Genomic DNA, 26525 nt, shown 5'->3' on the forward strand with positions numbered 1-26525 from the left:
AACAAGTTAAAGGGAGTAACCAAACTTATATAATTTTTCATTCATTTGTATTCTGCATGTAACAGACTTTACTCTCCATTAATTACCATGTTAGATCACATGGAGAGAGTATGGAAAAGCCTGATTGGAAGAAGAAGAAAAAAATGGTTTGATAGCTGACCACCACACATCACAAAGTGTGGGAATCCTGAGTAGTGGACAGGCACATAAAAAAAAAATGTAATTATTGTTGCTCAGCCAACTTAGAAACATATTGGGGACTTAAATGCTTGCTATTTCATAAACATATTGGCGTTTTTCCAGTTTCAGAAGTATGTAAAAAATGGCAGCTTTATTCTGTCTTCAGTTAATTCACTTAGTTTGTGATTCCCACTGTTTGTACACTACAGTCAACAATACGTGTTTGAGAAAGAAAGAAATGGTTTGGTACTATGCAGCGATTGATAAAGTTTATAGATTTTCTGCCTAAAATTATTGGTGTGGTTTAACTTACTGTTCTATCATTTGTGAATTGTTATAATCTTACAGCAGATTTTACAAGTTATTATTAACAGAAATCTTCAATATCATCTGTAAAGACCACTGTCTCATTATACATCTCTGTGCATGTGTGTGTGTTTCCATTCTGACACCAGTCATTCAGTATTTTGTTTTCCCTAATACTCTGGCATGACAAAATTTATTTGGTGTATTATTATTATTATTATTATTATTGTTGTTGTTGTTGTTGTTGTTGTAATTTTAGTATGTGGTCAAGGCTAACGTAAAATTATTTCTTTTTTTTGCAGGATATTTATCACTTTCAGCTGTATGGGTCAGTGTCTCCTTGGTACCACACTCGTATAAGACCTGGCACCCAGAAGTTCTTAAGTGAAATAACACAGTATTATGAATTACATATTTGTACATTTGGTGCTCGCAATTACGCACATACGATTGCCACATTTCTCGATCCAGATGGAAAATACTTTTCACATCGCATTCTTTCCCGTGATGAATGCTTCAGTTCTAATACGAAGACAGCAAATCTGAAGTAATTTGTGACAAACATTGCTATTTTTGTTTTATATTATAAGCTTTTGCTACTATAAGCTTTTCTGCCCTTTGTTCAAACAGTAGTGTGGAATACTTTGAAACCACTTCTCTGAGGAATGATGTCAAAGTTAACTTAATGTTTACAGACATGAGGATGGCATGCCAAACAGTGATGGAATATTAACTTAATATATTACATGATATATTTCATAATTCATGCTATAAATGTATGATTATTATGAGCAGTGTCTAAGAAATTGTTCTCGGCTAGTTTGTCTAATCTTGTGTGTACCGCAAGCATAGGACTTGGTAATTTCCAGTCACAATATGCATGTGGTTAGTAGATGTATTTATGAGAGGTCTACAGTTCATACTTACTGTATTTACACAATTATAAGATGAGGTTTTTTCGCAAATATATCATTAAAAAATAAAGTATTCTCTTATATTCTCAGATTAAATTATTGCTGCCAAGGTTAACAATTTTATGTTGTTTAATAGAGGATGTATGAGTCGTCATACATTTACAGATGAAGTTTTGGCTATTGAGGTCACAGGCAGATTTATTTTGAAGAATTCGTGAGGACAGAACTGCTTAATGCAGTTCAGTATCAACATTGCTCGAACAGTCGTGCGACAATTGACTCGCACAGCACTAATGCGAGGTATCATATACAAGGGGTATCTGAGAAACGATGAACAGCCACAACAACATTCTATTGCTATGCTTAAAATTTAACAATTTTGTGAAACAACAGAGGAAGTGGCATTAAATTACATTATCTTACAAACACTTTTTGTGTTTGAACAGGTTTGCAATAAAAGTTCTCATATATGTATGGATACCATGTACAAACATTAATGCTGCATTTTAAGTAAAGGTGACATCCAAAAATGGAAATGTTGTCTTTGAAAAAACATTACTTGATTCTGAACCCTGATCATTACTTTATTTGATTATGAGAGACCGTATTGATTTACTAAGTGAGTTGCAAATGAGAAATTTGGTAGCTATTCACGTGTTAAAATACTGGGTAAAAACATTACCAGCTTTTAATTGGCATTAGATGGTGACATTAAGATGAAACAAGAAAAAAATTAATATAGAGTGAAATGTCTTACTAATGAAATAAAGTGTATTAAACTGACTTTGTCACGAGAATGAATTACTGTGGCAAGATCCCTCATACAGGTAGTATCAACAGAAGTTAGTAGATCATGGGATGAGTGAAAGTTCAAACATTGGACTGAAATGTAACTGTGATCTTTTATTTATGAATTAGTCTATATTGTTACATGTGATTTGCATGCTAAAAGATATTGCATTTCATGTTTTGTACTCACTAAAGCACAGCAATGCGGATGGGTTGGAGGGGGAACAGTGATACCACTTTGACTGAGACCTTGATGAGTGAGGATAGGGAAAAAGTGAGCAGGCAGCAAATTATGTATGTTGCCAACCTTGGGAACATATACCGCATTGGCGATTTAAGAACACCTACCACATTTAAACTGAAGGTCGTCTGAATCCATTTGTACTCAGAATTGAATTGACTTGAAAGTTAACAGATACTCAGCAGTAGTATTCATTCCTGCAGGAGACAGTAAAAGTCTAGATAGGGGCCAGTAGCGTACTCAAGTGCTGCAATATTGTTGACACTCACTGTGACGTATGATGGGAACGAAAGGGGGTGTGTCAGCAGCTAGTTCTACATAGACAATGAGAGAGCAACAGGTAGATGATAAGTTTGGAAGTAAGAGTCATTGCAACACCCTCATGTCAGCAAGAAGCGAAATCTGAAATGTATTCAGATAAAAACATCTATGTTCTCTGGTCCTACAGTAACCACAACTTCAAAACTTGCAACATATTCGGAAGATACAGCCAGATATTTACGACCATGAAGATATAAGTATTACAGGTATGCTAATAGAATGATGGTGATTAAAAAGTAGTGGTTCCTCAGATGAAAGGTTTAGTGAGTGAAAAATGTTGAAAAGAAAACGGTCCGCAGATTGATGAACACCATTTCTTTTCATTTATTTTGTTTCTCCTTTTACTACCAAAATGTAGCAATCAAGAAACATCATAAATTTACAATAGTATTATGAGAAGGAAAGTTGCTACCAACATATAGTGGAGATGCAAAGTTGCTGATACGCACAACAAAAAGACTTTCACACTTAAAGCTTTCGGCTTATAGCCTTTGTCAACAATAGTCACACACACACAAATGCAACCGCAACTCACACACACGACTGCAGTCTCAGTTGCCTCTGCTATACGGTAAGTAGCAACTTTACTTGTCATAATATTGTTACATTCCATCCTGGATTTTCCATTGTTTGATAAATTTAGAATAGATATAATGTTAACTTTTTGGGAAGATACTTTGTCAGTAAAACAGTTCCTAATTTAGATTAGTCAGAAATTGTTAAAAATAAATTTATCTCAAGAAGCCTGTTGAGAAAAATGGGGTTGTCTTGCAACCAGGGTCGTATTACACTTGGGAAAATATGGTATGTTCAGACTGTTGGCACAATTGTCGAATGTCTAGGAGTGTTGGTAGTTCATAGGCTGGGTCTGTAGGGAAGTAGTTTGGGTGGTAACTCCTTTATAACAGCAGCTGTATCAAATATTTATCCAGTAACTTCAAAGGAAGTAATCCATATATGAGTAACATAAATTAGTGCAGTTCCAGCTTAAGATATATATTTGATTCTTCTTGTACCATGAGGATAAGAGCAGAAGAGAGACAGAGAGAGAGGGTGAGAATAACACTCAGTGGAGATGAAAGAAGCAAACTGGACAAAGGGGAAAACTGGCAAAGCAAAAAAAGCAGGTCAGCAACTGGAAGTAGTTAATTCCATAAATTATCTGGGAGTACGCATTAGGAGGATTTGAAATGGAATGATCATATAAAGTTGATCGTCAGTAAAGCAGATGCTAGACTGAGATTCGTTTGAAGAATCCTAAGGAAATGCAATCTGAAAACAAAGGAAGTAGGTTACAGTACGCCTGTTCGCCCACTGCTTGAATACTGCTCAGCAGTGTGGGATCCGTACCAGATATGGTTGATAGAAGAGATAGAGAAGATCCAATGGAGAGCAGTGCGCTTTGTTACAGGGTCATTTAGTAATCGCGAAAGCGTTACGGAGATGATAGATAAACTCCAGTGGAAAACTCTGCAGGGGAGACGCTCAGTAGCTCGGTATGGGCTTTTGATAAAGTTTCGAAAACATACATTCACCGAAGAGTCAAGCAGTATATTGCTCCCTCCTATGTATATCTCGCGAAGAGACCATGAGTATAAAATCAGAGAGATTAGAGCCCACACAGAAGCATACCGACAATCCTTCTTTCCAAAAACAATACGAGACTGGAATACAAGGGAGAACCGATAGAGGTACTCAGGGTCCCCTCCGCCACACACCGTCGGGTGGCTTGCGGAGTATGGATGTAGATGTAGATGTAGATGTACTCGGTAAGGTAGCCACCCATTATGCAAGTCTAAAAGAGAGTCTGTCAGGAGTTATTCTTACTGGAAAAACATATAATGCCAAGTACACATTTTGTATAGCAGACAGCAGGGTACATGATCCAAGTGGAACAAAAGGAACTAGTTTGATTTCAGTGTTATAGCGAGTGATTGAAATAATATATAGACATTTTGGGGTGATATATATTGTAATAACTGCAGAATGTGGTAGTGAACTAGTGGCTGTTACAGCTTGGATGAGTAAAGGACTTGGTTAAGTTTTTTTTTTTTTTTTTTTTTTTTTTTTTTGCAAATGGAGAAAAAAATTTCAATTAAAGGAGGCTTTTAGTGAACAGGCTTTAAACCAAGTAAGAACTCTTTAAAGTTAAAGTGCTTGGAAGATAGCTATGATTATGATGTTTGCACAATTGACTGTCGCATGGGTCCTGCCAGTGCATTCTAACAATGAAATGAACAGAAGACAAACTGAGTGATAAAACATTCTGAGAGATTAAAATTGTGTTCTGGACTGGGACTCAAACTGGGTGCCTGACCTTTGATGATCAGTGCTCTTAGTGACTGTGAGCTACTCAGGCACAATTCAAAACCTACCCTCACAGCTTCAGTACTGTCAGTAGATGTCTCCTGCTTCACAGAAGCTCTCCTACATTCATTTTTTGGCCAGCACTCCCAGAAGAAAGGATACTGTATAGAAATGGTGTCGCCACAGCATAGAGGTAGTTTCCAGAATGAATATTTCACTCTGCTGTGGAATGTTCGCTGTTTTGAAGTTTGCTCACAGATTAATGATGAGCTGTCCACCTTATGCCCACACTCAAAGCTTTACTTTTGCCAACACTTCTCTCTCTCTCTCTCTCTCTCTCTCTCTCTCTCTCTATCTATCTATCTCTCTATCTCTCCCCCCCCCCCCCCTCCCCCCGTTCTCCAAATGTCAAATAAGTTGTTCTGCATGCAATGCTGGACTTAACTTTGAAGAAAGGGTCCGGGTCTCACTCTGTCTTACAATTTCAATGTGGTAGGAAATTTCATAATTATGTGGCCCCTTTTGCAGAGTGAATGTTGTACTTTGGAACTGAAAGATGTTTGTTCCGTTGCTTAGATAGCAATCAAAGGAACTGTCATGATCAGTGGTGCACTAAGCTGCTACCTACAGTAAAGACGTTCCAAACTTCTCGTGCACTTATAATTGCTAATATCTTGTGGTCTTTGCAGTGATGTGTGTCACTCCCTGTTTGGATGAAAGCAACATGTCCAGTTTGCAACAAAACAAAGTCAGTGCTAATATGCTGACAATTTATCTTTATTTCAAGTTTTAATATCATAAAAAAAACATATAGTGGAAGTTATTCAGTGATTCTTTTTGAGCAGTATTTAGGAAAATTTTGTTTGACAGAATAACAAAAAAGCTGGCACCCTCATCATGACAGCCCAGCTGCACACATTTCTTTCATTCATTCTCAGTGACTTCCTTTGAGAAATACAGGTTCTCAATTTCCCTTTTGATGTTTTAATCTGACATACCTACTTGTGATTATATGTCATTCCAAAAATTAATGTACAGTTGTAACCCCCTCAAAAAAGTTTTAAAAAAATTAAAAAAAGAGGGAGTACTGAGAAGAAATTTGTACAGTGGCATGCTACCTTAAACATTTCGCAGGTTGTTAAAAACATAAAGAGAAGATATGTGAAAAAATGTAAGGTATAAATATATTTCAGCATAGAGTTAATAATGAAAATCTCATTTTGCTGTACATGCTCTATATTTTTCATATTTTCAGAATTAAAATCACATTAATGGCAAAACTCCATCAAAACAGAAAACAAAATCGTTGTCTGTATCTGCAAAAATTTTGTTGAGCTCTGAATATTGCTGAAAATTTCTTCACTGTTGTAATTACTCGGTGACAGAGGGTCACATTATGTTCTGATTAGGTTATTATAATAATGGACACTGTTCTTTTTGTCTGTGTCCAGTGTTCACTCGTTAGTCTGAACCAAATTAGCTATAATCTGTTACTGGCGTTTTGAGCTCTCCTTCTAGTTTATTGATGCAAGACGCAATGTTTCAGGGCACTTTTTCCCTGTGGGGACAATTTGGTGTGTATTATTGATGACCGAGAAGATGTCTGGAATTTTGCTCCTAATTTGATCCATGTCAAACCATACCACTTTTTCCAACACACGGGGGATATAAATGCCCCACCAGGTCTAGCAAAATGTGAAAATGATGATAAAAGTGGCCACGATTTTAAAAAATCAGGTAGGCAACAATAGTTCCTTAGCATATGACACTGTTTTGCGTATTTGTATTTCCAGTCAGCTGATTTATTATTTTTTTTTATTTTTTTCTGTGCAGGTGCTAAACCTGCAACTGAAATGGGGGGTGACAGCAAAGGAAATGGTTCTGCCTCAGAGTCGAATAAGCTTGTAGAAGGTGAAGAAAATAATTTGAACAAACCGTGTGTAGTAGCTGATAGTAAGGAAGAGAAAGATGGTTTTCAAAATACCCTGCCTGGGAAGGAAAGTATACAGAATCACATTAATAAAAAAAGTAGTCCTGCAGTAAATAATTCTCAAATGGAATGTACAGAAGCAACTGCAAGTGAAATTACTACAGGAAAGTCAAGCTTAGGTAATGAAACTGAATGTGAATTGGCTAACAGATTGAGTTCTACATCAGATTTGCAGGAGAAAGCAGAGAAAAAGCCAGACCAGAAGAAAGAAAATGATCAAAAGAAAAATAAGAATTTGTCAAGGGTGGATAAACAGTTGAAGAAAGAAGAAAAAAATATCAGGTCTGCCGAAGAGGGAGAAAATAAAAAGCCAAATGCAGAGACATTAAAGAAAGAAGAGGAAGCTGCTGAAAAATCAGTTGTTTCAGACAAGGAAGCAGATAAACCTGATAGTACGACAGGTGCTAATGGAGATGATGAACTAACAGAAGTGGAGGATGATGATGATTATTTGATATATCTTGAAGAGATACTCAAAACCATACATCGCTCCTTTTATGAATTGTATGATGAATCACCAGGTGAAATGCCAGACTTGAAAAATGTGATTCCTTATGTACGCCGAAAAGTCTTGGCAGGCACTTATCTCGTCTTTAGTGGCCTTGTTCCTACACATGTACCTCTGGAACGTAGTCGCGCCTATCAGGTAATTTCAAGAAATATATTTGCTTGGTTTTTAATGTTTTGGTCACAATCTTCAAGAAACTCTTCATATGAAGAGTATGTTAAATAGTGTAGTTACAGTATACTCCTAGAACAACAGGCATCTCAAGTACTGACATTTTTGCAGCCATTATTACTAGCAATTTTAACCTCTTTTTAACTATTATTAATTGTTTGACATAGCTTAATCTGTGCTGCCCTGAGGGTGGGACTGCAGGTATAATCCCTTCCAAAACAATATTGTCACTGGAGGAATGTAAACATACAAGTCACATTTTTGTAACTCATAAGCTTCACTTGAATACTATACACCATTGTAAGTTCAGTGGTAATTTTTAAGTCTTTAATTTGTGATTTTGTTAACTGCACCAGATTCTGATGCCGTATAAGTAACTTATTTTCTGTCAGTTTCTTGAGACAATGTTAGGTGTCCTGGACATTCTTGAAGTTTTGTAGTAAATCTCAATGCAGTGACCAACTAACTTCCATCACTCAAATCGCTGGACTGACTGTATTTAATTCAACATACATTGTTTGGAATAATGCTGACTTTGTTGATGATACTAGTCCATGTGAGAATGCCACAGTGCACAGAGCTGCTACCAAGACACTATAACATATGATTGAATTTTGGTACATTGTCTTCAGGTTTCCTCAGAAAATGAATGAAAGTGAGAAAATATGTATTTCACAAAAAAGTAAGAAATCAGTTCCTTTTGCAAATACAGACTGAAATTATTAATTTTTTAATGGTTGCACATTGACCATCACCCAGCAGTAAGCAACAATGATTTATTTGCACCATTCACAGTACGAGGGATGCGGATACTACACTAAAGTAGCCATACCTTCACATCAATCCTGTTTATAACTGTTGCAAGTTCCTGCTATATTAAACAGCACAGCACAAATGTTCTTTTCAAATATTTTTAACTTATGCGTATGCCTTTGCCACATCTACAGCAGTTACTTCCTTCATGTAGTTTTCCTGTCAAAGATTGTAAATACATCCCTATGCTGATGTCTTATGATTAGTCGTGTTCCAGTTCAAAAGCATTTAGGATGTAGTGGTAGGAAAGTAATAATAAATGGAAAATCGATTTGTCACTGAGATCTTGTTAAGCCCAGAGATGAAAGTGAGGACTCTCTCTCTCTCTCTCTCTCTCTCTCTCTCTCTCTCTCTCTCTCTCTCTCTCTCTGTGTGTGTGTGTGTGTGTGTGTGTGTGTGTGTGTGTGTGTGTGTGTGTGTGTGTGTGTGTGTGTGTGTGTGTGAGAGAGAGAGAGAGAGATATTAATTGACTGAGTGACTGACATATAATCTTGTAACATAAGCTTGTAAGTAATTGTTAAAGGACAGGGCAAAATAAAGATATAATAATGTATACTATGAGCAAAATAAGAGTCAGATTAAAATTAGGTACCCATTCTTACAATTCAGTTTGAAAGTAATATTATTATTTATTTACACTAAGAACCACGTTACAAATTGTGTTTCATGTCCACTTTTTCTTCCCTATTCATCGCGTCCATTTCTGCAAGTCCAATTTCATCGAGGTCTTTCTTTATTCCTTGCAACCAAGAGTTGAGTGTTTTCCTCTGTTGAATTATATTGAAGATTTTCTTTGTTAATCTGCCAACATCCATTCTCACCAGATGACCAAAGAACACTAGCCTCCTCTTTCTCATTTCCATTGTGACTGGTTTAATAAATTGGTAGATGTTCTCATTGCCCATCTGTACCCATTTTTCATCAATTTCTTTTGTGTCCACCAAGAATCTTCCTCAGAATTAGTCTTTCCTTCTTCTTGAGCTCATCTATTAGTCCTTTGTTCTTGAGGGGGAGTGTTTCTGCTGCATATTGAACTTCTGTTCTCGTCACTGTATTGTAGTGTAATAACTTTGCATTTCAAGATAGACATTTTTGTCGTTAAGCTTCTGTGTTAAAATGTGTGCTCTCCTAAGTTTAACTTCTTGAAGTTTGACAGCTTCTTTTTCTATGCCAGTATCCGTTATTGTTTCTCGCAAATATTGAAAATGTTTGACCCTTTCGATACAGCCAACAATTGTGTGCAATTCTTTGATTTCCTTATATTTGTTAGATATGAATGTAGTTTATTCATGTGATATCTGTAAACCAAGTTTAGTTGCATGCTTTGGTAAGATTTCTGTGTGTTTAATTGCATCTGCTATATTTGTGGATAGGAGAGCAATATCATCTGCAAAAGCTAGTGCATGTATCGTAAGGCCTTTAACTGATAGTCCAAAAGAAATTCTCTTTACTTTTTGTTGTGTGTATTCCTCCAGTGTCTCCCTCATAATCTTTTCCAAAGTGATGTTGAATAGAATTGGGGAGAGTCCATCCCCTTGTCTCAAACCCGTTTGGATTTTAAAAGGTTCAAAAATCTTGCCTCGAAATATTACTGTGAACTTGGTATCTGTCAGTTTTGCTTTACTATCTCCCTAGTTTTTCTGCCAATTCCAAATTCCTCCAGAGTTCTAATGAGGCTTTATCTGTCTATGGAATCATATGCTTTTCTAAAATCAGTAAACGTCGTAACATGTGGTTGACCAGCACGTGTTCTAATTATGTTTTTAAGGTTAATAATGTGTTCTGAACAGCTCCTCTCTTTTCTATATCCACCTTGGTATTCTATCTGTGGATCGAGAACTGGTTCACTCCTATTTATATCTTGGAAAGGATCTTGTATGGAACGGATAGAAGGGAAATCCCCCTGTAATTGTTCACGTCTGATCTGTCACCCCGTTTGTGAAGTGGATGTATAAGTTCCGTCCTCCAATCTTCTGGGATCTTCATGCTTCTTCAAATTTCCTTAATAATTGTACCGAGGTGTAGTGCTTCTTTATCTTCACCTAGTTTCAAAAGTTCAGCTATGATTCCATCTTCATCAGAAGATTTGTTGTTCTTGAGGGATTTTATAGCATGCAGGACTTCATTTAGAGTTGGTGGATGTGGTTGTGCAGGGGTTTCTTCGGGAGTTTTGAATTCCAGTTTCTCTGGAGGCGCTTTACAGTTGAGAAGGTATTCGAAATAGTGTGCTAAAATTTTGCATCTGGATTTGTTTTGAGTGAAGTACACCGGTATTTGTTGAAGAGATATTCTTTCATACAGTCTCTTTTCATTTCTGATTGAGTAGGAGGCTATTTTTCTACCTTCTCAGAACCTTCCCAGGTTGTTTTCTGTCAGATTCGATTTACATTTTTGCCAAAGCTTTTGTATGTTTTCCAAAGCTTCATTTCTTTTTTGATTCCACCAGCTATTCTTCTGTTTAGTTTTGGTGGGAAGAGATTCTTCTGCAGCTCTCATTATTTGAGACTACATTTCGTCCCATGTCTCACCTTGCAATTTTGATTTGAAATAATTTTGAGTATCTGCCTCGATATTTCTGGTTTCAAAATTCTTTCTCATAGGTTTATTACTATTTCTTCCTCAATTTGGGATTAATTTAATGTTAGCCTTAACAAGAAGTGATCCGTATCTATTTTGGCTCTTTTCTGTACCTTAATTTTTTGAATTGTCATAAATTCTCTTCTAGAAATGGCTATGTGGTCAATTTGGAACTCTTCAAGGAGTTGATTTGGTGCTTTGCAAGTCTTCATCTTCTTGGGATGTTTCTTCAAGTTTGTAGTCATAATTTTGAGGTTGAAGATTTGGCAGGGTTCCACAAGTCTTATTCCAGTGTTGCTTGCCATCTTGCGTGCTGGGTATTCTCCAATGATGTTTTTGTATTTCTTCTCCTTGCCGAGCTGTGCATTAAAATCCCTGAGCAGGATGATGACATTTTCCTTTGGAATCTTCTGTATCATATCTTCTAGTTCTTCCCAAAAAGTCTGTACTTTGTTCGGATTTTTGTTGTTGTCAATATTTGATTGGAGCATGAGCATTCACTAGCATATACATTTTGTTTCTACATTTGATTGTCAATGTTGAGAGCCTGTTGGACATAGAGCTGAAGTTTGTTATGGACTCCTTTGTATTTCTTCTAACAATGAAGCCTGTACCTAATAGGGGGCATTTTCCAAATATATACTCTGCTGGTTTTCCTTTATAAATTCTGTAATTGCCCATTTCAAAAGAATTTTTATCAATATAGCGCGTTTCTTACAGCGCCAGAATTTGGATATTATGGTGTTAAAGTGCTTGAGTCAGTTCTTGATGTTTTCCTGTTTTAATCAGTGAGTTAATATTCAATGTTCCTATATTATATTTCTTCTTGAATTTGAGTTTTTCAGGTTCTTTCAATAAAACAAGAGCAGAAAGCGCAGGCTCCTCGGAATCCGAAATACCTGCTTGTGACCTGAGGTCGAGAGAGTTTACTCCCTGGGGTAATTTGTTTTCTTTTCCACTCATAATCCATAAAATTTGTAAGGTTGGAGTCGTGGAGCTTTTCCGAATATTGCTCGAGAAACAACTGGAGTGTTAATCCAGAGGGTTTGTGTTTGGTCTGCAAGAGCTGTTTGATTTCACTCAGGTTCACTGGCAAGCCAGTGAGGACTCCCCCTCCCCTATCCACCACCTGGGGACACGCCATGTTGGAGTAGAACCTCTCTGCCTGTTGCAACAGCGTAACAAGTTTGTGGAAAGTAATATTTGTTTTACATATTTGGAAATTAATTTGTGGAATAGGAACAGTGTTCTATTGGAAATGCTTTTAAATACATTTTAAATATTGGTTACAAAGAAATTTTTATTTCCCCTGTTGTCTTATTGTGTAGACTGACAGTTAATTATGGTCCTCTGATAAGACATTGTTTTGGAATTTGATTTTCCCTCTGCTACAGCAATTGTGTACATTCTTGTTCTGCAGTAGTTTGCCTGTTTTCAAAAGATAGTTCCTAATGAACAAGATAGTTTCATAAATGAATAAACATGGAACATTCAGAACACACAGTACTGTTTTTTGCATGGTGTGGACTTCAATATTATTAGGCGGTAGCACACAGATGAGAGTATCTTTGACAAGTTATTTACATGTGTATCCCATTTTAAGTCTTACTGAACCCACAGACCCAAAAATTTTGTCACATTTGCTAGATCATTTTTTAATCTTGCTCGAATAGGCATTTGGCTAGATGGTGGAGGTCAACAGAGATTGACGCATACAATTTTTTCGTTATTTACACTGAGTTTGCTTTTGGTGAATCACTCTGAAAGTGTTTTTTGTAGAACTTTCTGCTGTTGACTGCAAGGTTTTTGGACAGGATCCAGTGAGAAAAATATTGTTGTAATCAGCAAATAGGATTGTCTTTTTGAGGACTCATATATTCAAGAATAGTAGCGTTCCTAGGATTGAGCCCTGAGATACACCATATTTTATTGGTAATTTGCTGGAAAAGAAAGAGTTGTTTCTTGGTTCATTCATAGTATTGAACTCACACTGAAGTGATACCTTCTGCCTGCATTTTTTTTTTTTTTTTTTTTTTTTTAGGTAGGAACACAACCAGCTATGTGCTAGACCTTGTCTTCCTAATTTATTGAGTTAAATTTTATGGTCCAGGATATCAAATACTTTTGAAAGGTCTATGAAAATACTTGCAGCTAATTTTTGTTGATTGGGGGATTTTAAAAGTGCACTCTACAAATTCAAAAATTGCTGTTTACGTAGACTTCCTAAAGCCATGTTGTTGGATGGTAGAAGGTGAATACTTATTTATGAAAATTTTGAGTCTGTTATAAAAAAGTTTTTGTATAATTTTTTAGAATTAATTTAGCTGTGTAGTGAGCACAAACTTTTACTATGAATTCAGGTACTTCATCAAAGCCACTTGACATTTTATTGCATAATGATTCAATTTTACTTGTAATTTCATAACAGTTTGTTTTATAAACATACTTAAAGGCATGCGAGACAACCGACTTGTTGGGGAAATGTGAGACTAGTCCTGTACAAATTAGTGAGATCTTCAGCTTGGAAAGTGAAGTTTCCATTGAATTCTTTCTCAACTGATTCTGGATGTGTGACTTTTGAGCCCTCTAGCATTCATAATACATTCATTCTTTTTGGTACTGAGCTACAAGTTTCTTTCTTTATAATTCTCTGTGGTGTTCTTACTTTGAGTGTGTTATCAACTCATCAGTCTACAATTTTTGCCTGTTTGACTACTCTACTGTAGATTTTAATGTGCAAAATTCTTGTGTGACTGTACACTTTCTACAACTTCACTCCAGAAATGTGTTTCTCTTCGTCACAGTCTACTTTCAGTGTGCCTTCTTTCTGTGGCAGAGTAGAAATCTGTTCTGCTTCGTGTTGTTGTTATATCACTTCAAATGTTCCATTGTTTAAAAAATGGTAGACATTCTACTCTATCCACAACATGGAATGTACCTGGCACTTGCAGGAGAACATATGATTCCCCTGTTGCCTAGCTCACTCAAGGTAATTCAGATGAGATGTATCATGTAATTTTTCTACTGTTATGTGTGGCATACCAGAATTCAACCATTAGAGCTTTATTGACGATGTTTGGAGATGTCGTTGCACTTGAAATTTTATAAATGAGAAATTAGGTAGTGTGATTTCTGAACTATAGAACATTACATGTCATCTGGAAGGCAATAAACCTTGATGATACATTTCTTCTATTTAAGTTTTAGTATGCATGTGAAAGTTATAGTGACAACTCAAAATTTGTTTTTATATTGTTATTGAAGAAACAAAATCACACAAATAGCAAAACACTGTCTCAAATGTGTGAAAATGTCAGAGAATCAAAATTTGTGTTGTGGCACTAAAATAAATATTGACAATTTAATGAAAATAATGGATTGCTACTTACCATGTAGAGGAGTTGTTGAGTCATAGACATGCACAACAAAAAGACTGCTAAATATATGAGCTTTCGGCTATAGGCCTTCAAAGCAGGGCTTCACAACATACATGCTCGCGGAGCAAGCTGTGAGCAGCAAGGTGCGAGCACGTAGCAGCGCGAGCACGCTACCCCCGCTACCGGACCAAAGCAGAGAGTGGGGAGAGTCACGTGGGGCACACAACAGTTGCCGCCAGTCAATGTAAATCTGCGGCCACCTGCAGGGATATCAGTCGCGAATTATTACTGCGATAATTGAAACAAATAAAGGTGAATGTACACGTGCCACATAATTTTATTAGCTTAGTGTATGCCTCTACATTCGTATTAATTTGTGAACTCTTACTCAATAAAAGGTGTCACTGAAGTGTGGGATTCTCGGCTATCTTGTACTTTTTGCCCTTTACAATTGTGCCTACGTTCAGAGTAATTGTTCTTGTGCGTTGTAGACGCAGCGTGCAGTTTAAATTTCGATCAGTCAATGCGTTTCTCTGGAGCATCTTGTTACATTTCATTGCAGAGAACAGTTGTTCACAAACATACGTGGAACCGAACATTGATATTATTGTAGCTGCCAGTTTGTGCAAACAAGGAAATCCTGAGGGAGGTGTCTGTAGAATTCCAAAATGTTTTCTTATTCTGAAATTTCTCTCTGTATTCTCTGTCACACTGCAGTTCAATAATTTCTAGTTGCAGCTCAGGATGAATCTCTTCAATATTCGCTGAATATGGAGAGGAGAACATATCAAAATCACTGTCTAGTGCTGTCAGATCTTGAAAGTGTTGATCAAATTCTTCCTTAAGGGCAACTAAACTATGTGAATAACGTTCACAGTCTTGGATGATAATTTAGGAAAATGAGCTAGACTTCCTGTTTCTAGCTGACTCACCCAAAGTGTCAATTTCATTTTAAAAGCTTGTATTCGATCTATGAAATGAGTAATTAGCAGATCTTTACCTTGTAGTGAAATGTTCAAAGCATTCAGATGGCTAGTTAAATCTGCTAAGAACACGAGATCACATTTCCATGAAGGCTCTTTCAATTCAGGAACACACATTATTTATTTCCATGAACATATTTATCTCATCTAATATGCAAAAAAATCAATTTAATAATTCGTCACGACTAAGCCAGCGGACCTCGCTGTAATAAGGCAGGCTACCATACTGGCTTTCTACATCCTCAAGAAAGCTTTTAAATTGCCTGTGTTGTAGCCCATGCTTCATTATATAATTGGTTGTACGAACAACAACGCTTATCACATTTTTTAGAGTGATACTCCTTGCACATAAGTTTTCCTGGTGGATCACACAGTGAATTTTATTCGGCACGGTCAGTTTTTGCATTTTCTCCTTCAACAGCGCAACGAAACCTGATTTTTTTCCCTGTCATCGCTGGTGCTTCGTCTGTAGACACTGAAACTAAAGAAATCCACGACAATCCTATATTTTCAACATTAATTAAAATATCACTTCTGGTTGTAGTGTTCTTCATGGCTACTACACCGAGGAGTTCCTCCCTCACCTGAAGATCTCTGTTAACACCTCTAATAAATATGACAAGCTGCGCTTTTCCAGTGATATCAACACTTTCGTCCAGAGCTAGAGAATACGCCATAAAATCTTTACAGATATTTGCAAGCTGGCTCTGGACGTCGTCTGCCATGTCCTGTACGCAACGCATAATGGTCATGATGGATAATGACACAATCCGAAACTGTTCAACTTGAGATGGACACAAATGTTCTGCTGCAACTACCAAACATTCTTTTATTAAATCGCCATCAGTGAAGGGGCGCAGGGATTTTGCTAAAAGCAAAGCAATTTTGTAACTCACTCTGAGAGCTGCCTCAGTTGATTTTTCTTCGTCGTCCAGATTTTCTTTGGATAGCTTCCTTTTAAGTTAAATAACTTCCTGTGCACAATCTGATCCATCACATTTTCCACTTCCATAGTCTTTCGCGTGGTACGGCATATAATGTCGCTGCAAATTAAATTTCCTAAAAGAATTCAGCGTTTTGTGACATACTAAACATTTTGCAACACCATCTTTTTCTGTAAACAGATGCAATTCCTCCCAATGGGGGTTGAAATGCGAAAGCATGGTGGGGGTTACACAACGGCGACTTGACATGATTCTTAACCAGCGAAGTGACTGTTAGAGCTTATTGTAGTACTTTAAACGTTACACAGTCGGTGCGAATTCAATAGGCACGCTGTGGCCCTATTCAAACGTGCACACGCATTTCCCTTCCCTCCCTACTCTGCGACCTTGCACATGCTCGCGAGCACGTGACTGAGCAGACGTGAGTAATGCCCTTAAAACCAGCCAGTTGTTAAGCCTTGTTCCAAAGTAAACAAGACACATATATTCACGCGAGCACAACTCGCACACGCATGAGTACTGTCTACGGCCGGTGATGCTGTACTGTGAGTAACTGCACCTGAAGGGGGAAGCAGTCTGGGTGGTTGAGGGTAAGGAGGAAGCTGGGGCAGGGAGGGGGTGGGGTAAATTCCTGCTTGTGGGAGTGTGCAGCACACGATGGGGACAATCTGTGACTCAGCATCTCTTCTATATGGTGAGTAGCAATCTATCCTTTCCATAATACTGTCATTATTACATCCTGGATTTTCTATTGTTCAAAATAAAGTATTAGATCATATCAAAATGTTAAACAAATGAACGACATACCATCTGTGTGTAACTACTCCGACCTACGTCCATTTGATGTATTCAAGTCTTGTTCCTGCACAACAATTTTTACTGTCCCCACTTACTTCTGTTACCAAACTGATGATTCCTTGGTCCCTCAGGATATTTTTTGTCAACCAATCCTTCCGTGTAGTCAAGATGTTCCATAAACGTAGATTCTCCTCAATTCAGTTCAGTACCTCTTCATTAGTTATCCCATCTACCCATCTAATCTTTAGCATTGTTCTGTAATGCCATGTTTCAGATACTTCTTTTCTCTTCTCATGTGAACTGTTCATCATATATATTTCTCTTCCATTCCAAACCATGCAACTTGTCACATAAAGACCTCCAGAAACAGTTTCCTAACAATTAAAATTATACTCGGTGTTAACAAATTACATTTTCTCAAAAGAAAATTTCTTGGTGTTTTCAATTTGCATGTTATATTTTCTCTATTTCAGCTATCATCACTCATTTTGCTCCCCATGTATCAAATCTCATTGACTACTTTTAGTGTGTCATTTCTTAATCCACTTCCAACAGCATAGCCTGATTCAGTTCAGTTACTTTACATTACCCTTGCTTTAATTTTGTTGCTGTTCATCGTATAACCTTTATTGGGATCTACCCATCCACTCAACTATTCATTCAAGTCCTAAAGTTCTTTTGAAGATTCTATCCATTCCACTCAACAGCTCATGCAAGCCCTACTAAAACAGCTTTTTTTAAATTTTAAATGTTTGTGGTGTGGCCCCTTAAGCTGTGGTCTAGATAGCCTTGCACATGAATGCAGCCCTGGCTGTAGTATTAGTAGGTTATTAATGGTAAGTGTAGAGCTGTTATACACTGGAATAGACTACCATCAGAAACCTGCAGCAGGAGTAGTACTGCTAAAGTGTTTCGAATTCCCACCAAGTCTCATTAAAGGAAGACATCGAAGCAGTTCAGAGGCAGGCTGCTAGATTTGTCGTCGCTAGGTTCAGTCAACATGCACATTTACAGAGATGCTTCATGAATTCAAATGGGAATCCCTGGAGGGAAGTCAATGTCCTTTCTGTGGAACACTATTGAAAAAATTTAGAGAATCAGCATTTGGAACTGACTGCAGAACGATTCTACTGCTGTCAGCATAAGTTTTGCATTGGACCACAAAAACAAGACAGAGGAATTAGGGCTTGTATGTGTGGAGGCGTATAGACAGACGTTTTCCCCTCGCTTAATTTGTGAGTGGACAAGGAAAGCAAATAGTTAGTAGCGGTATAAGGGACTCTTCACCAAACACCATTCACTGTTTGCAGAGTTTTCATGTAGATGTGGATGAGATAACCGGCATTTCAGTGATTCGAGGCTTGGCGGGAAGAGAATTCGGTGAAGGTTGTTTTTTTTTTTTTGAAAAGGGAAGTGGCAGACGTGAATACTTCGCCGTCTTTTTGCAGTGCTATTTCTCATTAAAGAGGGACTTTGTTGTGAGTACCAGAGCACCCATCTTGCCACCCACCCCATGGTGGCTTTTCATTCATCCATAAATTCTTCAAAGCCATTACTATGATAAATTATTAAATGAGGGCATAATGTTTTTATCGCCAATTACTTTCTTGTCTGATTAAGTGTTGGCACTGAATGACATGAACTTGAAATCTTGCCAAAAATATATGTCAGTTAATATGTCTTCATATCCTTCATATCCTGTTCATCATAAAGGTCACCATATGGATTTACCACTGTTAGATGATTGTTTTTCTCATTATTAAACTTTGTCCCACAATTCTATGAGATGCATTTGTTATGCCCCATCAGTTCTAGTAATCATAAAGGACTGTGCTTGTGATAGCCTGAGCTTAGTATGTTATTTAAACTGGTACTTTTTCCTTGGATTCTCAGTACCATTTCTTGTTTTCAAATATTGTTTTAGACATGTGAGTGTGAACATAATCTTAAGCTTTCCTGACAGGTTGACAATTTGTACTGTTATCTGCTCTTAAAAAAACATTGCAGAGCTACAGGGCACCCAGTGAAGTATGAAGAAACAAAAGTGTTAAGACAGGCCTCGTCAGTTTAGGACAGTGCTCTGAAGGCGGCTATATTGAAATTTGAGTGGCCAGTGGGCAGATCAACACAGACAGTGGCTACACCCTAAGCAAGGCTAGGGATCCAGGGCTCAGCTGACTGGGGCTACAGAAGCAGTGAGTTAGAGTTCAAGCAGGAGTGAAGGCCAATGCGCAGTGACCAGTTTTCATCCAAAGTGCTGGGCAAATTCATTTATTTGTGCAGAAGGGGAGGCTGATAAGTGTTTGTCAACTTTCAGTCGGTTGGCGATGACGGAATCCACATGCACGCTCTGCAGTCTTTCTCAAACGATTTTGCAGAAACTGTTTGGTGTAAAAAAAAAATGCTTTACTTGTTGCTTTGCATATCAGGTTCATTATGTTGTGCACATCATTTAACTAATGTTCATAGTTATTGTGATATTTGTGTGGATCTCAAGAAAATTAATTTGACGTAGCTTCGCTCATCTGCGAATGTTCCACACCAGAGATAAAACCAGAGTGAAATAACCACAACATTCTTCATATTTTATAAATGGTGTGAGATATTGCAATGAGATTTTTGCAAAATATAGCACACAAAGAGGACAGTATTTTCCCATACGGTTATTATGCAAAACTTAATTATCCAATGTGTTATTCCACTAACTGCAGACTTTCTTGATAAAGGAATATAATTTTTAAGGGTCATCAATAGTTGGTGAAACGAGAAATGGTATGTGTTTTGGAACAACATAAGCCAAGTCATTACACGTTTATTTTGTACTAAGGATGTGCTTTTTTCATAAGATGCTTTTCCTTTTTCTCCGTTCCTTGCTTAATAAAATTGATAAACCACTGTTTCAGAATTGTCTTGCAATTGCGTCTGCGCAACATGTTAGTGAGATGAGACTGTGTAAACTCCACCGAGTTTTGGCAAAAGAAGCAAATTTTAACATGGCAACAACAGAAATGTGTAGGTTTTAGTCAGCTGCTCATGACGCTTCACTGAAAGTTATAAATGGTTAACAAGCCAGGTGAAAATAAATAACTGCATTTTTGGTGGAATTCCTTCCTAGATACTGATCAGAGCTGAGGTGATAGATCTTTTTGAATGGTCACAATGCAAGTGTGAGTGTAGCCTTCAGTTTAGAATGGCACTTTCCCTCCAGCACTCCACCCAGGGGACTCACCACTCTTTGGCTGGTTCATGCTTGGCTACCACGGGGCCCCAGCCTTTACAGCATCTTTTCCCTTCTGTGCTGCAAGTGTATCCTCTTGCTATTCTTTTTCCCCTTCCTTGGGAAACGTGTCCCGGGTGTTATTGCCAATGTTGCGTATTGTCTGTCGCTGACGTAAGAACAGCCTCACCACTGTTTTCCTCTCCATTTTCCTTTCCCTGTTTCCCTTCTCCTCTCGTTCCTCCACTTCAGTGTTTGAGGTTCTTCCTTTTCTTCCTCCTTCCTATAAGCTCCTGAAGGCCAGCTCATCCATCTGGTACATTACGGGTGACTGAATAATGCGTAATTCCCAGCCCCAGGTCGACAGGGTTTGCACATAGCCCCTGGTACAGGTCAGGCCCAGGGAGGGGTGATTGCCTAAGCTGCAAGCTTCCCAAATTGCTGATTGACCCCTCTGTCAGGTGTGACCTGAGGTGTGAACTATCACCAAGGCGGGTGCGCCCCCATTTGAAGGGGGCCTCCAGTTGGAAGGAGCACGCCATTGGATGCACTGGCAATGATGGGGGATTTTCCCATAGTGGGCCAATCATCTTCACAATCAACGTCTAGAAAACATAAACAGAATGAGGCCAACAATTCAAAGACCCTTCCAGCTGCACCATGGTTCCTCATGTTCTCACATACTGAAGGAGGTCAGTCCTTCACCACAGTAAATCCAGTTATTATTCAGAAAGGTGTTGATGCAGTTGCTGGCACAGTGAAATCCTGCTCTCGTTTATGGAATGGCACTTTGCTTTTGGAGACTACTTCTGATTCTCAAGCACAACTGCTTACCACCTCGTTTCTCCATGGCTGCCCTGTTCGTGTCGAGGCCCATAGGTCTCTGAATTCTCCCCGTGGCATTATTCACCGTAGACTGCTTGACAATCTAACTGAGGCCAAAATCCAGTCTTATCTGTCTGATCAGGGTGTCATTGCCGTCCATTATGTAATGAAAAAGGTAGATTCCTCCTTAGAGCCCACCCGCACTCTTTATCTCACCTTTCATAGAGTGGTGCTTCCGTCTAAGACCCAAGTAGGCTACGAAATTATCACAGTCTGACTGTACATTCCGAACCCGATGTGCTGCTCCCAGTGTCATAATTTCAACCACACTAGAACGTCTTGTCGACATCCAGCCAAATGTGTAACCTGTGGTAGGGATGCGCACGAGGGCGACTGTCCGCCTCCTCCTCCCCACTATGTCAACTGCAATGGCGGCCATGCCGTCTCCTCTCAGGATTGTCTCATGCGTTTTGATGAGCAGGCTGTCCAAGAGAGCCAGGTAAAGGAAAAAGTGCCTTACCCAGTCACTCACAAGTTATTGGCTAGTTGCAAACTCTCCATTCTCCTGTCTGGCACCTATAGTTTGGTTCTTGTTACCCCTCGCTCCGTGAAGGACATGGCCACGCAGACGTGCAACCTCAACTTCAGCTCTAAGGTTGTGAAATCATCCAATATTGGGGTAACATTGCCAACCCCGCTTCCAGCTGTTTGTATTATTATTATCACTGTATGCATCAATTACAGTGATGCACATTTAGCAAAACAAAGAAATATATATATAAAAATGAACATGTGAAATTATATACAATACACAAGTTTTAAAACTGCGCAGGCTACACTCGGATGTTGATGGACTCGATCCAGCGGAGTGCCTTGTGGGAATGCTTGATGGAGCTTCTCAATGCCACCAGGGAAGCATCTGATTAGACATTCATTCACAATGTGGCTCATTATTTGGGTGTCACCACAGTCACACACACTGTCACTTGAAAAGCCCCACTTGTGCATGTTGTATTTGCACCTACCCTCTTCAGTCCGATATCTGTTTAACTGCACCCACTCCTCCCTTGGTTGGTGGAAGCCTGGAACTGGAACTGTTGGTGGAAGCCTGGAACTGGAACTGTTGGATTGTCTACAAGTTTGTGGTTTCGGTTTCTTGTAGCTTGCCACTCACGGTTCCACTCTGCGTCCTGGTCAAATCCTGTGGATAGCATTTGGACTTCCGTTTCATATGCTGGTCTTCTAGATTTGAGGCATTTCCTGGGCAGTGATAGCAAATCGTCATGAAGAGGGATCAAGTTGTTTTCAGAAACTTGCCGACAGAAGTTGTAAAGAGCAGCCTTTCGACGGAGGTCTGGTGGGCAGATGTTTGAAAGCATTGGTAGCCAGCAAGTGGGTGTAGACCGGACTGTACCACTAATTACTCTCATAACTGTGTTCAGTTGGACGTCTACCTTCACTACATGGCTGCTTCGGAGCCAAATTGGTCCACAGTATTCTGCTGCAGAGTATACCAGTGCAAGGGATGCTCCTTGGAGGACTGATGTGGTTGCTCCTAGTGTACTGCCTGCCAGCTTTCTCACAAGGTTCATTCGTGTACGTATCTTCTTGGCCAAACTGGAAAGGTTTTTTTTTGTATGTTAAAGTTCTGTCCAAAGTGACTCCCAGGTATTTAGGGCTTTTGTTGTATCTGACTGTGCCAAAAGAGCCGAACTGTAGACTGATCTTTGCTGATGAAAGGCGATTAGAGAGGTGGAACAGGCTTACCTTGATTTTAGAAACATTTGGTCTCAGTCGCCATGTCTCAAAATACTCACAAAGTTTAGTAAGGCTGTTTGTTAGGTATTCTTCACATTCAGAAAGGTCTTCACTCTGATATGAAATTGCCAGGTCATGTGCATATTATAATTTTCGGCGGTTCATATTCGGCAGGTCAGCTGCGAGAGGTTGAATAACACTGGAGCAAGAACAGAGCCCTGAGGTAATCCGTCATTGAGTACATGCCATCTGCTTTTCTCTTCTCCTTGATGTACTTTAAACCGCCTATTGCTTGACATGTTACTTAAGAGGTTGCCTAGAGTTTTGCAAGGTATTGCTCTCAAAAATTTCAATAATAGGCCCTCGTGCCTCACCGTGTCAAATCAAATCAAATCAAATTTTATTATCACGTAACATGCCTTATACAATCAAGGATTGCGACATAGGTGACTTGTCAGTTTTTATACTACATACAGACTAATAAACTTAATTTTAGGTTATAATACATGTGTTGCTATACAGGTATTTTACACATTTGTCATAATAAAGTATTTTACACATTTGTCATAATACATATTGTGGTGATCTATACAATTATTTTTACATGGTTATCATTCAGGAATTCTTCTACCGTATAGTAGCATTTATTTTTTAGATATGTTTCCAAGTCTCCTTCAGTATATTTTAGAGGTGGGTCACATTTCCCCTTCCAGATAGTATTTGTAAATTTCATGCCCATATAATGTGGAGTTTTTTTATATAGTGTTAGTCTATGGGTAGGTAACATGTAACTTGCTCTATGCCTGGTCTCATACTGATGCAAGAAGCAGTTGCCTTCAAAAAGTTGTGGGTTTCTTTTTGTGAATATGAGAAGCTCATATATATATAAGCTAGGTATGGACATTAGATCTAGTTTCTCAAATATAGGTTTGCAGTGTTGTCTCCTTTTTGCTCCTACCATGGCTCGGATTATCTTTTTTTGTAGCCTAAAGGCTTTGAGCAGATTTGTTTTCTCAGACCCCCAAAAAAATTATACTATACCTTATGACTGATACAAAATATGCATAATATACAGTTTTCTTTACAGCTAAATCAGTAATGCTATATAGGACATTCATGGCATATACGAGACTGTTCAGTCGACTTAGTATGCTGTCTACATGGTAACCCCACAGCATATTCTTATTCACAAGTACCCCAAGGAATTTGACACAGTTTGCAGTGTCCAATTTTTTGTCTTTGTATGTTATTTCATTTATACATTGAGCCGATTGTTTTGTGGTGAAATGAACAATTTCTGTTTTTGTAAGATTTAATTTCAAGCTGTTATTTTTGACCCATTTCTCCACTTCCCCAAGTGTTTGCTCAATACGATGGATTAAGTCTTTATCAGTTTTGCAGCATACTATTGCTGTTGAGTCATCTGCGTAGAGGATGGTATCGGACTGAACCTGGCATGGCATATCATTAATATAATACAAAAATAGTAGAGGCCCTAATATAGAACCTTGCGGTACGCCTAACTGAGTGTGTTTCCAGCCAGAGACTAATTTTTTGTTACTGTTGTTTACAAGTACTCTTTGTTTCCTGTTTGCCAAGTATGACGACATCCAATTAAGAGATTTTCCTTGGAAAACCATAGTTTGTCAGTTTTTGGAGAAGCAGGTCATGATTTACCGTATCAAAAGCTTTGGTAAGATCACAGAAGATGCCCGATACACACAGTCTATCGTCAAGACATCTGCTAACTTTTGTGACCAGTTCGTTTATTGCCCGAGTTGTGCTGCAGCCTTTCCTGAAACCATACTGATTGCGTAAAATAATGCTGTGGGATGAATTGTAATTTTGCATCTGATCACATGCTGCTCTTTCAAATATTTTTGAAAAAATTGGTAATAGTGAGATAGGCCTATAGTTTCCCATTTCATCTTGTTTGCCTTTTTTATGAATTGGCCTTACTTCTGCATATTTTAATCGGTCTGGGAAACATCCTTCATCAAAAGACTGGTTGATTAAGAGGGAGAGTGGATGCGCAATACTATGACAGGCTATTTTTATTACTTTAGTGGGGACCTCATCCCAACCCACAGAGTTTAAATTTTTTAGGGACATTATGATTTTTATAACATCAGAGCTGGAAACATGGGAAAATTTAAAACCCGTGCAATTTTGCTCTGCAGCACTACCCTTTGTACTTGGTGGTGGATAATCACTAGTTTTATTACAATTTATGAAGAAGTCATTGAAGGATTCACAAATGGTACTGGGATCTGTAACAGCTCTACCATTTATCATTAGTTTTGAGGGGCATTTTTTCTCCATTTCATTGCCGACCTCACTTCTTATAACAGACCAAACAGCTTTTGATTTGTTTTTAGCATTTGAGATATAGCTATTATTTGCAATACGCTTTGCTAATTTAACTACTTTGTCAAATATTTTTTTGTATGTGCTTACGTATTTAAGAAATTCAGGACTTCGATTTACTTTTGCCTCCATATGCAGTTTCCTCTTTGTAGCACTAGACACTTTTATTCCTTTTGTTATCCATGATCTATTTTTAAGAGTCCTAGTCTGTACTGTTATAACAGGGAAACATTCATTGAATACACTCATGAATTCAGTTAAAAAGTTATTGTAGTTTTCATTTGTGGAAGTGTCTTTGCTGACTGACCACACAGTGGAGTTTAGTTTTTTAATAAATTCCTCTACATTTCCTTCACTAAAGCTCCTACATCTTTTTGTTGGGCAGGCTGGGTTTAGTTTTGATAGTGATACAAATAGTGCTGAATGGTCTGAGACTCCTAGATCTAGAATAAATTTTTCTTTTACACTGTAATTATAACTGCTAACAACATTATCTATACAAGTTGAAGAGGTTGCTGTAATTCTTGTGCATTGATCAAAATTTAGATTTAGCCCATATGTAGCTACCAGGTTCTTTAAATGTAAAGAAAATTTGTCATCAGTTCTTACATCAATGTTGAAATCAGCACATATAACTATTTTCTTATGCATTTTTCCTGTTTTTAATTTATATAACAATGTCTCAAATTTTTCTAGGAATACAGAACTTAAGTGGTACCCAGGGGTGCGATATATACTGATGATTAGCATGTTATACTCTCTAAGTTCAGTGCAACAACTCTCAAATGTATGTTCTTCATTTAAATAGCTAAAATTCTGTCTTATTTCATAGCCTATTGTGGAATGCACTAGTATGCAAGAGCCACCATACCCATTAGTCCGACAGAAGTAGGCAGCTAGTTTGTAACCTGTAAGTTTATTGAGGAGTTTGATATTTTCAGGTTCAAGCCAATGCTCATTTAGACATATTACCTTTACAGATTGTTTCATACTTTCTAACAAAATTTCTATATCATAAAGCTTGCTGATCATTCCTTCAGATAGACCTCTAATGTTCAAATGCATAATGAAATTACTACTGCAAACATTACCAGCTAAAGCATCTTTAAAACTAACTTTTTTACTACGTAATGGCACTT

The 26525-nt window shown here is 38.0% G+C and overlaps 1 protein-coding gene across 1 annotated transcript in view; it reads left to right on the forward strand.

Moving 5' to 3' along the window:
* LOC126272200 (RNA polymerase II subunit A C-terminal domain phosphatase) overlaps nt 1-26525 on the forward strand; it is a 99144-nt gene that overhangs the window by 40497 nt on the left and 32122 nt on the right. Inside the window, exons 4-6 of the mRNA XM_049974882.1 lie at nt 789-1033; nt 6605-6795; nt 6892-7694. Of these exons, the coding sequence (XP_049830839.1) occupies nt 789-1033; nt 6605-6795; nt 6892-7694 (1239 nt within the window). The remainder of the gene's footprint in view (nt 1-788; nt 1034-6604; nt 6796-6891; nt 7695-26525) is intronic.

The sequence above is a fragment of the Schistocerca gregaria genome, chromosome 5, assembly GCF_023897955.1.
Source record: "Schistocerca gregaria isolate iqSchGreg1 chromosome 5, iqSchGreg1.2, whole genome shotgun sequence".
In the NCBI taxonomy this organism is placed as follows: Eukaryota; Metazoa; Arthropoda; class Insecta; order Orthoptera; family Acrididae; genus Schistocerca; species Schistocerca gregaria.